Here is a 12,304-nt window from a genome sequence, read left to right as displayed (position 1 = left end):
TGTTACAATTATTATGTGTGTTTAAGAATTAGTCAAAGATATTTTGGTTATGAAAAATATAACTTCATCTTAACTCCATCATAAAGTTGACCACAAGGGATAAAATGTATGAATAAATTTTATATACTCTATTACGGTTGGATGCATGACACGTATGTAAAATTTAGATTTCAAATTCAAATTTAAATTATTTATCATGCATCCAATGGTGAAAGTGTATACACTACCGGTGTATAGAATATTAATCTAAAATATATATATCTGGGGGGTTGGGGGCAAAGTGTTACAAGGATCCAAGTTCGGGGGGTAAAGTGTAATTAACCCTATTTTTTGTTTCATCAAAAAATCTAGAGAATACACTAATGCATTTACCTTAGACAAAAAAAATAAAAAAATCATGTTCATGTTTCCCTTTCAAATTTTCCCAACAATTTTCTTTGTTTTCCTTTCAAATTTTCCCAACAATTTATATCAGCTTTTCAAATCTCCCCGTCTCCACGTTCCGTCTCGCATCAAATTAAGACCGTTCCTTCAGAGACCTCGTACAATTTCTCTCCTCTAAAACTCGGTCCATATTCCAGTCTAACCCACGATCTCCTTGGCATTCAAAGTCAATTTCCCACTGCCTCTATCCACTGACCAGTCACCACGATCATCACATATTTAAATCTAAGCCACCAGCTTTGATTCAGCCATTGATGAAGCACCACAATTCTTCTCCTTGTCATCACCATTCTTCTTACTTTGCCACGAGAAACTAGACCAATATAAGAGGAGGAGAAGGTAAAAAATGCTGAACCCTTTGCCTTTCTTCTTGCTATTCATCACAGCCAAGAGTTTTTCTACTGTAGCTGCTGATGTTCAACTTGGGTCAACCCTCTCAGCTTCCGATCCCAACTCCAAATGGACTTCTCCAAGCCAGACCTTCACTTTTACCTTCATTACTGATCCCTCTGGTGCTAGTTCAGCTCATTTTGCAGCCATAATTTACGATAACAGCCCCAATATTCCTATCTGGATTGCTGGTGGTTCTGACCTCGGCGCTGCTGATTCCACCGCCACCCTCCGCCTCCTGTCGAACGGCAATCTGGAGCTTCACAACGGTTCATCCAATTCCCTTGTCTGGCAGTCGTCCACCTCTGGGCGTGGGACTGCATCGGCTTCTCTTGACGATTCAGGTAATTTTGCTCTTAGAAACGCCACCAGGTCGGATATTTGGTCAACTTTTGATAATCCGACCGATACTATTGTTCCGTCTCAGAATTTCACCAGAAATCATGTTTTGCGAAATGGGATTTATTCGTTTCGCTTGAGCAATAGTACTGGCAACTTAACTCTTCTGTGGAATGAGTCCATTTTCTATTACAATTCTGGGTTGAATTCATCTGCTACGGTCAACTGGACTTCACCAAGTTTAACCATTTCACCAATTGGGATAATAACCCTTTCTGATCTGCACCTTTCCGGCCCTTTATCCTTGGCTTATAGTAGTGATTATGCCGACGCAACAATTGTATTAAGGTTTGTGAAGTTGGATAATGACGGTAATTTGAGAATTTATAGCTTTGGGAAGGGTAGTGGGAGTAAAACTGTTACATGGTCTGCTGTAAGTGATCAATGTCGAGTGTTTGGATATTGTGGGAATTTGGGGATATGTGGTTATAATGAGACGGGACCGGTTTGCAGTTGCCCGTCACAGAATTTCGAACCAGTTGATCAGAGGGATAGTAGGAAAGGGTGTAAGATTAAGGTGGACCTTCAGAATTGTCAAGGAAATGGGACGATGATGCAGTTGGACCATACTGTGTTATTGACCTATCCCCCTGAATCAGTTACAGATAATACTCAGGTTTTCTCTACTGGTTTTCAAGCTTGTAAATCAAATTGTCTTGTGACAAATCCTTGTCTTGGATCAACGTCATTGGCTGATGGGACAGGGTTTTGTTATCAGAAAACTTCAAATTTCATCAGCGGCTACCAGTCGCCTGCACTTCCTAGCACTTCCTTTTTCAAGATATGCGGTCAACCTGAGCCTAATCCTCCTGTTTTATCAGCTGACAATGTGAAAAGGGATGGCTGGAGATTGAAAGCGTGGATAGTTGTGGTCGTGGTATTGGTTACCATTTTGGGTTTGATCTTAGTTGAAGGTAGTACTTGGTGGTGGTGCTTTAGGGATAGCCCGAAATTTGGGGGAATGTCAGCTCAGTATGCACTTCTTGAGTATGCCTCTGGTGCACCTGTCCAGTTCTCATATAAGGAGCTCCAACGGACAACAAAAGGGTTTAAAGAAAAGCTTGGTGCAGGAGGATTTGGGGCTGTCTATAAAGGGGTTCTTGCTAATAGAACTGTTGCTGCAGTGAAACAGCTGGAGGGAATTGAGCAGGGTGAAAAACAGTTCAGAATGGAGGTTGCCACAATAAGCAGCACCCACCATTTGAATTTGGTTAGATTGATAGGATTTTGTTCTGAAGGGCGTCACCGACTACTGGTGTATGAGTTTATGAAAAATGGTTCGCTGGATAACTTTCTCTTCACCACTGAAGAGCATTCAGGAAAGATATTGAGTTGGGAATCTCGTTATAACATTGCACTAGGGACTGCAAGGGGGATTACATATCTTCATGAAGAGTGTCGAGATTGTATTGTGCACTGTGATATAAAGCCTGAAAACATTCTCTTGGATGAAAATTACAATGCCAAAGTATCTGATTTTGGCCTTGCGAAACTTATTAATCCCAAGGACCACAGGTATCGAACCTTGACAAGTGTAAGGGGAACAAGAGGATATTTGGCTCCTGAGTGGCTTGCTAATCTTCCAATAACTTCAAAATCTGATGTATATAGCTTTGGGATGGTATTATTGGAGATAGTAAGTGGAAAAAGGAACTTTGAAGTCTCAGCTGAGACTAACAATAAAAAGTTTTCTTTGTGGGCTTATGAGGAATTTGATAAGGGCAATACTGAAGCAATTTTTGATAAACAGCTTTCTAAGAATGAGATAGATATAGAGCAAGTGATGAGGGCAATTCAAGTTAGCTTTTGGTGCATCCAAGAGCAACCATCTCAGAGGCCTGTAATGGGTAAGGTTGTTCAGATGCTAGAAGGCATTACTGATATTGGTAAACCACCCATTCCTAAGGGTGTCACAGATGGATCTGTCAGTGGGACTAGCATAAACGCTAGTAGTATCAGTGCCTTTTCCACAATTGCACCTTCAGCTCCAGCTCCCTCGTCATCTTCGTCAGTTCAAACTCCTGGAATTTTGTCTTCTGTTTCAGCAAGGAATACAGAGAGAGCGTCTTCATCACTTCTTCAGTCCGAAGCTAAGTCTGCATTATGATATGATTCACAGTTTGCCAGCAGGGAGTATTTTTCGGATTCACAAAAGTCAGTCTACTGGCAGAAGATTTGGTAATTTTTAATTTGCTATAGTAAATTATTTGGTAATTGTATCTTGCAATACTTATAGCTAGTGCAACATTGATCACATGTGTATGGCTTCGAAATAGAGTTTAGCTGCTTGTGAAAGTGTATAATTGTAGTACAGAACATGTGTAAAGGATAGTATCTAAAGTTTTAAATGTCAGAATTTACTGCAAGTTTAAGTGTGGAAATTAGACAGCGCTAGCAAGTTCAAACAAAAATATTAAAACAAGGTTGAGGGTCTTGACGTCACTTGGCTATAAATTTGCACTGACCTTCATTTTCAACACACTCTCAAAGCACTTGAAGCAGACCCAACACAGAAGATTAGATGAAACCTCTGCAGCCCTTCATGATAATTGTGTGAAAAGAAGAGGGACCTGTAGTCAAATTGCATGAAGCACTCGTAAGCTTGATCATTTAATATTGTGATCCACTTGTTTATGGTTGTTTTTTCAGGTCACTCGTAAATATTTGCTTCTGTCTCATAGTAACTGTTTGATCTTTTCAACCAGTGGATGCACTGCCTAAAATAATATTGGTTTTGATATATGGTCTGCTTAAGTTTTTTCTTTTAGTTAATTTGAGCTAAGAGCGTTTTTGACGACTACTTTTCCTCCTTGAGATTAAGAATTAGGGGTTTCTGACATTTTGCTGTTTCTTTTTTCTCAAACCAAAGAACGATACTTGTTGAAATGAACTGTCTACCAGCATGTAGCTTTTGGAGACTTAAACTATTGTAACTTATTCTTGCTGCATGGATGTTATTGTTTCCAAAAGTTCTAGAAGACCTTACCAAGTAGCAGCATATTGCAGACACCTGACATAATATTTGATTTGCTATGTGGTCTCCTTGAATTTTTTCTTTTAGCTAATTCAGGCGACAGTGTTTTTGACGACTCTTTTTCCTCAAGATTCAGATTTAAGGGTATCTGACATTTGCTCTTTCTTTTTTCTCGAATCAAAGAACGATACTCATTCAAATGAACCGTCTACCAGCATGTAGCTTTTGGAGACTTAAACCATTGTATCTTATTCTTGCTGCATGGATGGTGTTATTTCCTAAAGTTTCGAAAGACCTTGTCATGTAGCAGCATATTGCAGACAGTATAGTTGTTTCCCAAGGATATAAAAGGTGTGAAAGAAAAACTGACATAATTTTTGTGAATTGTACAAGGAGATGTCGGATTTAATTGGTTTTTTGGGTGACATACATGTTGCATTTAGTCTATTGGTTTTGCTTTTGTTCTTTCTCGTATAAATTTTCTGTGGTTTTTCTGTTTAGGAGATAGCCTTGGTTAGTTGATGGGTTTAGTTTTTCTCTCCTTGACTGTAAAGTTAGGAATTGAGTGTATCATAAGAATGTATTGACGTAGTTCAAGGTAAAATTCCATCAGACAGCTTCTCGTATTTCCTCCTCCCCCTCCTCTCTCTCTCTCTCTCTCTCTCTCTCTCTCAGCAGAAGAAATTTTAGGTGTTTTCTCAAGTCATGTGGAGGGAAATATACATTTCATGATTGCTGTCTTTAGATATCATCTTAGGAGTGGACTTTAATTGTTGATTGAAAGGATGCTCTTATATGAGAAAAGGTGGTCATAATTTAGAAGGGCCTTGAGACATTTGCTACAAGAATTCTGATCCACTTTTTAAAGCTATTACAAGTGCTAGCAGATAAATGGTATGTCGAAGCATTCATCCAACAATATACATTGGACTTTTGTTGAGAAAGTCTTGATCTAGTGGTTAAGGTTGAAATTCCTGGAATTAGAGGACCTAGCTCAAATCCTCCTTCCCCTTCTCTTCTTCTAATATCCCATTCCTCCCCTTGTTAGGAAAGAGTATATTGGATTTATTTTCTGTGTAGTCATTTTCTGAATTTTGACCACATAATAAATTGTTAGATTTCGTGGGGCTTTATCATATACATGGCATACATTTTAACCCTATTCTCAGAAAAAATGTGCAAGTGACAAAATCTACTGTAAGACTGATCTATGTATGATGATTAAGCTATTTGAATATTTCTGTCAGCTTTTCTTTTAAGTAGCATCTGCAAGGTAAAACTATACGAGAGATTACAGATTGTAGCTTTCGATATAAGTATGTCAATGAGTAGGGTTTGGATTGGATTCTTTTGATCCAAATTTAAATCCATTAAATTTAGTTAGGCCCACATCTAGATCGAAATCCTTTAAAAAAGTTAATCCAAACCCAAACTCTCATGAATTTGGATATTTGATGGATTTCCGTAGGTATTTTTTTGAACATACAGTGAAGAACTAAAGTAAAAATGTCTTAAAAATATATAGTGTTCAAAAATAACATAAAAACCAGCCAATTTTTGTTTTTAAATTAATAAAATAAACAGTCATGAAGTGTTATTGTATTAAATCCAATGGCCATATAATATTAGATTATTATATATGTATGCAAGCGCGCGCACACACACATACAAACATACATGAGTTTTGGTAGGATCTGATTTGAATTTGAATTTGCGTATGGATAATAGAAAATCAAATCCTATCTAGACCTATAAATCTCTTATAGGGTTTAGGTTTGGATTTGAGAAAGTAAATGTCAAGCCTTTAGTATATTAGGTTTGAATTGAATCTAAATAAGATCGGACCATTGACTTACTTATTTCGATATATGCTACTACTCTAAGTTTGTGGAGAGTAGTAGTTTTGTGAAGCTCTTCCTAGGGTAATCTTTAAAAATTGCCCCTAAATGATAATCTGTTCCTTCGCTATTTCTTCTTTGCTTTTATGGTTTTGAATGCTAAGAGTTAGTTAGGCGCATGGTAGAGGATGATTCTGTATTTACTCTAATTATTTATAGGATGTGTTGAAGATCTTTTGAGGTTTGAGCAGCAACACTTCAATAAGATATTTTGACTGCTCGAAGTAAAAGAACAATGGAAGATGCTTTTGATTGGTTGAGACTTGAGAGTGTGGTCTATGTCAGAATTCTCGCGATCGTTTTTTGATCATCAGTCTGGCGTTTGTGGTTCCAAAAGGAGGAAACGAAACGAAGTATTGGGTAGCATGTCATTTCATTTGGACTTTAAAGTATTTCAAATTTGCATTAGTTACAGATTGTTACAGTCAATTGCAAAAGAAACAATTTCCACCTTTTATCATAACTACTGTTGTAACTATGCTAAACATGTCCCTAGACAACTTGTATTGGCCGTGTATAATCAGACTTGTAACTACTACTTTTGATCTAGTATGAGCACACACAACAGCAAAACAGGTACAGTTTAAGCAAGTTCTAAGACTGATGATATTGAAATAAAAAAAAACTGATGCTATTGAAATGGAATATATCAGAGAATAATATGTGAAAGTTCTGCACAATTCGATAGTACAGTATAAGAGAGAGAGAAAATATCCAATAATACAAACTCATTTTTGGATTTGGAAATGCCCAATTTGTGGCGGACACAGAACGTAGGCCACTTGATAGTCTCCAACTGAAGTTTGTATTATGAGCATTTGGTGCTGTTGGCTGAGCCAAAGCAAATTCAGAGTTGCAACGCAACAGGCTTAAAAGTACTAAATGCAATTAGACAACAGCGTTCTTGCCCCCTCAAAAAAATCACTTTCAAGTAGCTAAATGGACTAGGATGCTAATCTATCGGAGTGAATACCTCTACAATGACACCAATTAAAGGCATAAAGAATCTGGCACAGCCTGAAGGATTGTTGGAACAGCATTGGTCGCTAGACAACTTGGAATGGCCAAATCAAATCCTCGCTACAAAATATGTATGTTTTGCCATCATTTTCTTATTTCCACAAAGAAGAAGAAGCAGAAGTGTAATAATAAAGACTATTTGATATACAAAATAATTAACCAAGCAGTTGGCTTAATTCAGGATGTTACAACAAATATGGAAATTAACAGTTTTCCATTTGCTGTATTTTAGAAAACGAACCAATTTAGCGAGGTGCCTTCTTCTTTCCAGCAACAGTAACCTTCTTGCCTTTCAGGGTCCGGCAGTTGTTCTTTGTACGTTGCCCTCTACAGGGCAATCCCTGAATATGCCTCACACCTCGGTAACATTGGATCTCCTTTAGCCTCCTAATTGCAAGTGCAGTAGACCTCCTCTACAAATTTTACCCAGATAATCAGGCAGCATTGGCACAGAAAAATGTAAAAAGCTCTAGTCATGTTATGCACAATGTAACAAAATGTACTTGCATTCAAATTCAGCTCTTATTGCTCCTATTTAATAACATGAATAATGATATGGTCATGCTAACGAAAAAGAAACAAGGAAAAAAACGAAGGGTAACATAAACGAGGATGAGACATGTTATGCAGATAAACTATTATACATTTTTCGCTTGTCCACTATTTTACATTTGCCTTGTACACCAGTGAGTCTCCTTGTATTAATGTTGACCACTCAAGATGGGAGTGTTTTATTTCCTTTTCCCTTATCCTTTATTCCCTTAAATACAGAACAGAGAGATTGCCTGACAACCCTGAAATTTCATTTATAACATGTTTATCACAACCTATTAGCACCAGGAAAAGTAGCTTTCTTCGCTTCATTTTGCCCATTCAACCTTTCCAAGTACATTACCTAGTGATTGCAATAGCATTGACATACTATCCATACCCTGCACCTGATTTGGGGGACATTAATTTGACATTGAAATTAATTCTCAAGTACCAGCTTTATACATCAAACTGAACATGTCAATAATAACTACAACATAAGCCCATTTAAAAACCTAATGAATTGATAAGATCTGTCGTCCGGGGAGGGAGGGGTTGAGTGGTACGATGGCATAAGTGAGAGATTCCAGATTCGAGATCTCCCACTTGCACTAAAAAAATTTCAAAAAAGATGTGTCATCCCATAAAAATAAACAAGCAAACGAGCCCATCATGCAACAAGTTGCATTCTAGATAACCATAGCAAGAATAAATAAATCACGCCTTTACCTCATAAAACAAATTTAAAGCTCCAATGTAAAAATTTCCAAATCCATTTACTAAGGAATTGCATTCTATGGAATTTCTTTAAAGGTTTAATGCAATACAGTTCCAATTCAAACAACAGCCTATGAAGCCACAATTAAGCCAGCAAACTAGCTAGAATCCTTTTAACTGGACCCCTAAAACCCCTCCAAAAAGAAAAGAAAACAGAAAAGAGAAAAATACTACCCTCGACAGATAACAAGAAAAAAAATGTTCCTTCAGGCATTAATTGAAAAGGAAAAGAAAAACATACAAGATCTCCTTCAATCATGTACTTGGAGACTTCTTCACGGAGAGAGGTGAGTTCTTCTTCAGACAAGTCCTTTGTGAATTTGTTGTCCATTCCAAGGTCAACCAGTATTTGCTTAGCTGTTGTATGCCCAATCCCATGAATATACTGCAAAGAAAACTCCACCCTTTTGCTGTTTGGTATCTCCACTCCTCCCACACGAGCACACCTTATACTCAACCCACCAATCTAGCACCCCAAACAAAATTTAAAACAAAAGTCAACTAAAATATGACAAAAGAGGAAAAAGAACAAAAAAAAAACGATAATCGAAGAAATCTACCTTTGGGGGAACTGATGAGGCGGGCAAAGAGAAGGAACTGGAGGTGCGTTTTGAAGAGGTAGTGTTGCAGATGAGGGAAAATGAAGGTAGTACAGGTACGGCTAGTGATTGTGCCATGATTTTTTGTATTGTATTTCAATTTGCTATTGATTTGTGGTTTCGAGAGGCAGAGCGGAAAAAAGAGAGGAAGTTTCACGTTTATGAAACTTTCTTATCCTCTCCCCGTCAGGAAGGGGAGTAAGGGATCGGGAAAATAACCAATTTGGTTCCCAAATTATCTTACTTGTGTCAATTTAGTCTCCATATTTTAGTGTTGACCAATTACATACCTAAACTTAAGATGCATGTCCCAATTGAGGCGAGGCGCTCCAGCGCAAGGCCACAAGCAAAAATCAAGCGGATGTCAAATTGACCAAATTTATAGAGGTATTTTGTAAACATCACTTATGCGGGTGTAATAAAGCCAAGTAAATCGTGCGTTAAAACAACAAATTCAAATTGAGGAGCTTAATTTGCAGATTTTCTCAATTGGAGAGCTAGAGTTCATTGGAAAACAGGAATGTCTCCTCAAATTCCCAAAATTGTGTATAGAATCATTGCAAATGCATCTAAGGAGAAATTGGGCCAAAGCAACATCAAGCTCAGCTAGTGTTTCAAGTAATCTGGGTTCAAATCAATCTGAAACAAGAGAAGAGATTCACCAAGGAAAAGACGACTGCAACGGAGATTTAATTGCGTGTTACCACTATCTTGAAGAGTGTTAAATAGTAACCTCATGGACAGAGTCAAATCCTTCAAGAAGATTTCATGGCTACAAAAAATATGGGGTAATATTTTCTCGTAAATATTTCAATTATGAAAATTTAACGAATTTCCAAGAAGTAAACTATGAATAAATTGTGAATGCAAAACGTTGAGCTTGTATATTTTTTGTGCTATGATCCACCTATATCTCAGAAGATGAAGAATGTAATGGCTTCATTGTTAAGGGACCTTAGAAGTGTCGAGGGAGAAAATGTAACATTGAAGATTGAGATCAGGAAATTGAGAACAAAAGAGAAACTATTGATATTGGCATGTGTTTGTTTGTGTTGCTGCATTTTAATTGCTGGTGTGCTTGTTTGCAATGGAAGATAGAAGCAAGGTGTGTTGGACCTGAAGATGCTGCACTAGATTTGGACATTTTCTGGATTTTTTGGATATCGGCTACTAATATGTTTTGGATTTGTAAAAGTTTTGAGGAAAAAGGTGTCTCATTGTAAACTTGAATGTTGAATATGAAAGATGAGCAACCAAGTTCACGAGTTTTTTGGTTTGATATTGGGCCTGTTTGGAACCTGAGTTTTTTGGGAGTTTGTCTAAAACTTTACTGTAGTGCACTGTAGAAGTTTTTGAAAAAAATTTGTAGAAGTTTTTGTAAGGTGAAAAACTTTTTTGTAAGGTGAAATTTTTTTTTCCTTTTCTTTTTTTTTCTCTTTTTCTTTTTCTTTCTTTCCTTTTTCTTTTCTTTCCTATCTTCTTCTTCTTCGTCCCAGCAGCAACGCAGACACAGCAACAACGCAGCAACGCAGCCTCGCCCAGCAGCCCGCTCCACCCCCTACTCCGCCACCAGCCCCACCTCCAACATCTCCGCCAAGGCCTCCTCCAGCGCCTCCTCCCACACCTCCACCTGCTCCACCTCCGGCACCACCACCAATGCCTCCACCAGCTCCTCCTCCTACTCTCCCGCCTGCTCCACCTCCAACTCCACCACCAGCCCCACCTCCTGCACCACCACCTGCACTGTCGCGCCCCACTTTTTGATTCGAATGTGATGTGATGTGTGTGTGAAGCGTGGTGTGAACGTGTGCAAAATGAAAAGTAAAAAGGCCATGGGACTTTGGAAAGCGACGATTTGGCCAAATGAAATTTTAAAAAGGGTTTTTTAAATATGAAAACAGAGTCGCCACTTGGTATAGATTTGGGGTGTACCAAGTCACCCAAAAAGTGTTTTTTAAAGACAAAGTAGTAAAACCCTTTTTAAAACGACTCCTAATCCACGTAAGCCAAAGAAAAAGGTTCGGGGGTCACGTTTGACAAAGGGGAAGGCAAGGATAGAATCCAAGGCACCCCTTTGACCTAGCCAAGGCTAGTTGCGCGACTTAACCTTACCTTTCCTAGTTTTCTACCCAATGTATGCTCGCACGTTTGGATATGACTATATGAATGCAAAATGGAAAGGAAAAATGCAATCCTAAATTCTACGATGTCTCTTGTGAGGCTTTTGGTCCCAAACCACATGAATTGTGGCGGCCAACAAAGGAAAACCTCATAGAGGTCGATTAATGCAAATGAGACTCAAGTGTGCAAGTGTGAAAGTGTATGAAAGAAATTAAAAATCCAAGTGTTTGCGTGCAAGTGTATGAAAAGGTGCACGTGTGCAATTGTATGAAAATTCCAAGTGTTCGTGTGCAAGTGTATGAAATATAGTGATAAGTGCATATAGGTGTAATTAAATGCAATTTTGTGAAGTAGAAATCAAAATGAACAATAAGGAAAGGAAAATGTGAATTGAAAAGAATGAGTGAGTGATAAATGAGAATGACTGAACCTAAGGGAATGCATCAGGTCGGGTATGGGAATGACTCCTAACTTGTCGACTTCGATTTTCCCTTTGATTAGAAGGCAAAACTAGCGTGCTAAGGCTATCGAGTAGCCACACTCGCTCGTTTCCCTTATCAGAAGGAGACCCTCAAGCAAATGGACCCTACAACTATCATGATATGCAAAAATCCTAACATGAAGGGAAAGGGGGTTCGAGGAGCATGCCAAGTGATAAAACTAAGAAAAATGCATGATATGTGGTGAAAAAGCAAATGATATGCTAATGAGGGGAAATCCCTAAGGGTCTAGCGTTGGACTAGCCCATTCTATGAATTCCGACTAGCGTTGGACTAGCGGAAACGTACATTCACCCATTCCATTCATTCATGGCTATGAAAGCAAGTAGACATGCCAAAATACTCGTAAACACATAGCACATAGCATTTAGCATGCTCGACTAGATGCAAGAGCCTAATAAAGCAATTAAACATGTAGCAACAAAAACAAGCGAGCAAGGGGAAGGGGAAGTGGACCAGATGCTCTCCGAGCCCTATCTATTACAAGCCAAGAGGTGTACACATACCCCATAAAACTTAAATAAAAGCAACCAAGGGGAAGGGGAAATGGACCAAAGGCTCTCCGAGCCCTATCTATTACAAGCCAAGAGGTGTACACATACCCCATAAAACTTAAATAAAATTAAAAGCGAGTAAACGCATGCAAGGAGG

At 38.3% G+C, this 12,304-nt stretch overlaps 2 protein-coding genes across 4 annotated transcripts; one reads left to right on the top strand and one right to left on the bottom strand.

Moving 5' to 3' along the window:
- Positions 1–443: 443 nt before the first annotated feature.
- LOC113717829 (G-type lectin S-receptor-like serine/threonine-protein kinase At1g34300) lies at positions 444–6,654 on the top strand. The gene is made up of 2 exons (XM_027242642.2): positions 444–3,411; positions 6,265–6,654. Exon 1 carries the CDS (start codon positions 791–793, stop codon positions 3,338–3,340), a length of 2,550 nt encoding a protein of 849 aa, XP_027098443.2. The 5' UTR covers positions 444–790; the 3' UTR covers positions 3,341–3,411; positions 6,265–6,654.
- An 85-nt stretch (positions 6,655–6,739) lies between these two features.
- On the bottom strand, positions 6,740–9,243 carry LOC113717830 (small ribosomal subunit protein uS13c-like). 3 transcript variants are annotated; one of them, XM_027242644.2, is made up of 4 exons: positions 8,994–9,243; positions 8,675–8,899; positions 7,367–7,538; positions 6,740–7,185 (listed from the first exon to the last, which is right to left on the bottom strand). In XM_027242644.2, the coding sequence occupies exons 1-3, from the start codon at positions 9,108–9,110 to the stop codon at positions 7,371–7,373; spliced, it is 510 nt and encodes a 169-aa protein (XP_027098445.2). In that variant the 5' UTR covers positions 9,111–9,243; the 3' UTR covers positions 6,740–7,185; positions 7,367–7,370. The 3 variants fall into 3 exon arrangements, with proteins under 3 accessions (XP_027098445.2, XP_027098446.2, XP_027098444.2); XM_027242645.2 differs by having other exon boundaries at positions 6,740–7,181; XM_027242643.2 differs by having other exon boundaries at positions 7,180–7,538.
- Positions 9,244–12,304: the final 3,061 nt, after the last annotated feature.

This window comes from Coffea arabica, chromosome 10c, assembly GCF_036785885.1.
Source record: "Coffea arabica cultivar ET-39 chromosome 10c, Coffea Arabica ET-39 HiFi, whole genome shotgun sequence".
NCBI classification, from domain to species: Eukaryota; Viridiplantae; Streptophyta; class Magnoliopsida; order Gentianales; family Rubiaceae; genus Coffea; species Coffea arabica.
The sequence above is the reverse complement of the archived record's forward strand: the minus strand, read 5'-3'. Positions and strand labels throughout refer to the sequence as shown.

Bases quoted from the DNA above. Each gene is read 5' to 3' on its own strand.
- LOC113717829 (XM_027242642.2), top strand. From the start codon at position 791: ATGCTGAACCCTTTGCCTTTCTTCTTGCTATTCATCACAGCCAAGAGT.
- LOC113717830 (XM_027242644.2), bottom strand. From the start codon at position 9,110: ATGGCACAATCACTAGCCGTACCTGTACTACCTTCATTTTCCCTCATC. The intron at 8,900-8,993 runs GTAGATTTCTTC...TTGGGGTGCTAG, and splicing joins CCTCATCAGTTCCCCCAAAG to ATTGGTGGGTTGAGTATAAG. The intron at 7,539-8,674 runs GTATGTTTTTCT...TAAAATTTGTAG, and splicing joins ACATGATTGAAGGAGATCTT to AGGAGGTCTACTGCACTTGC.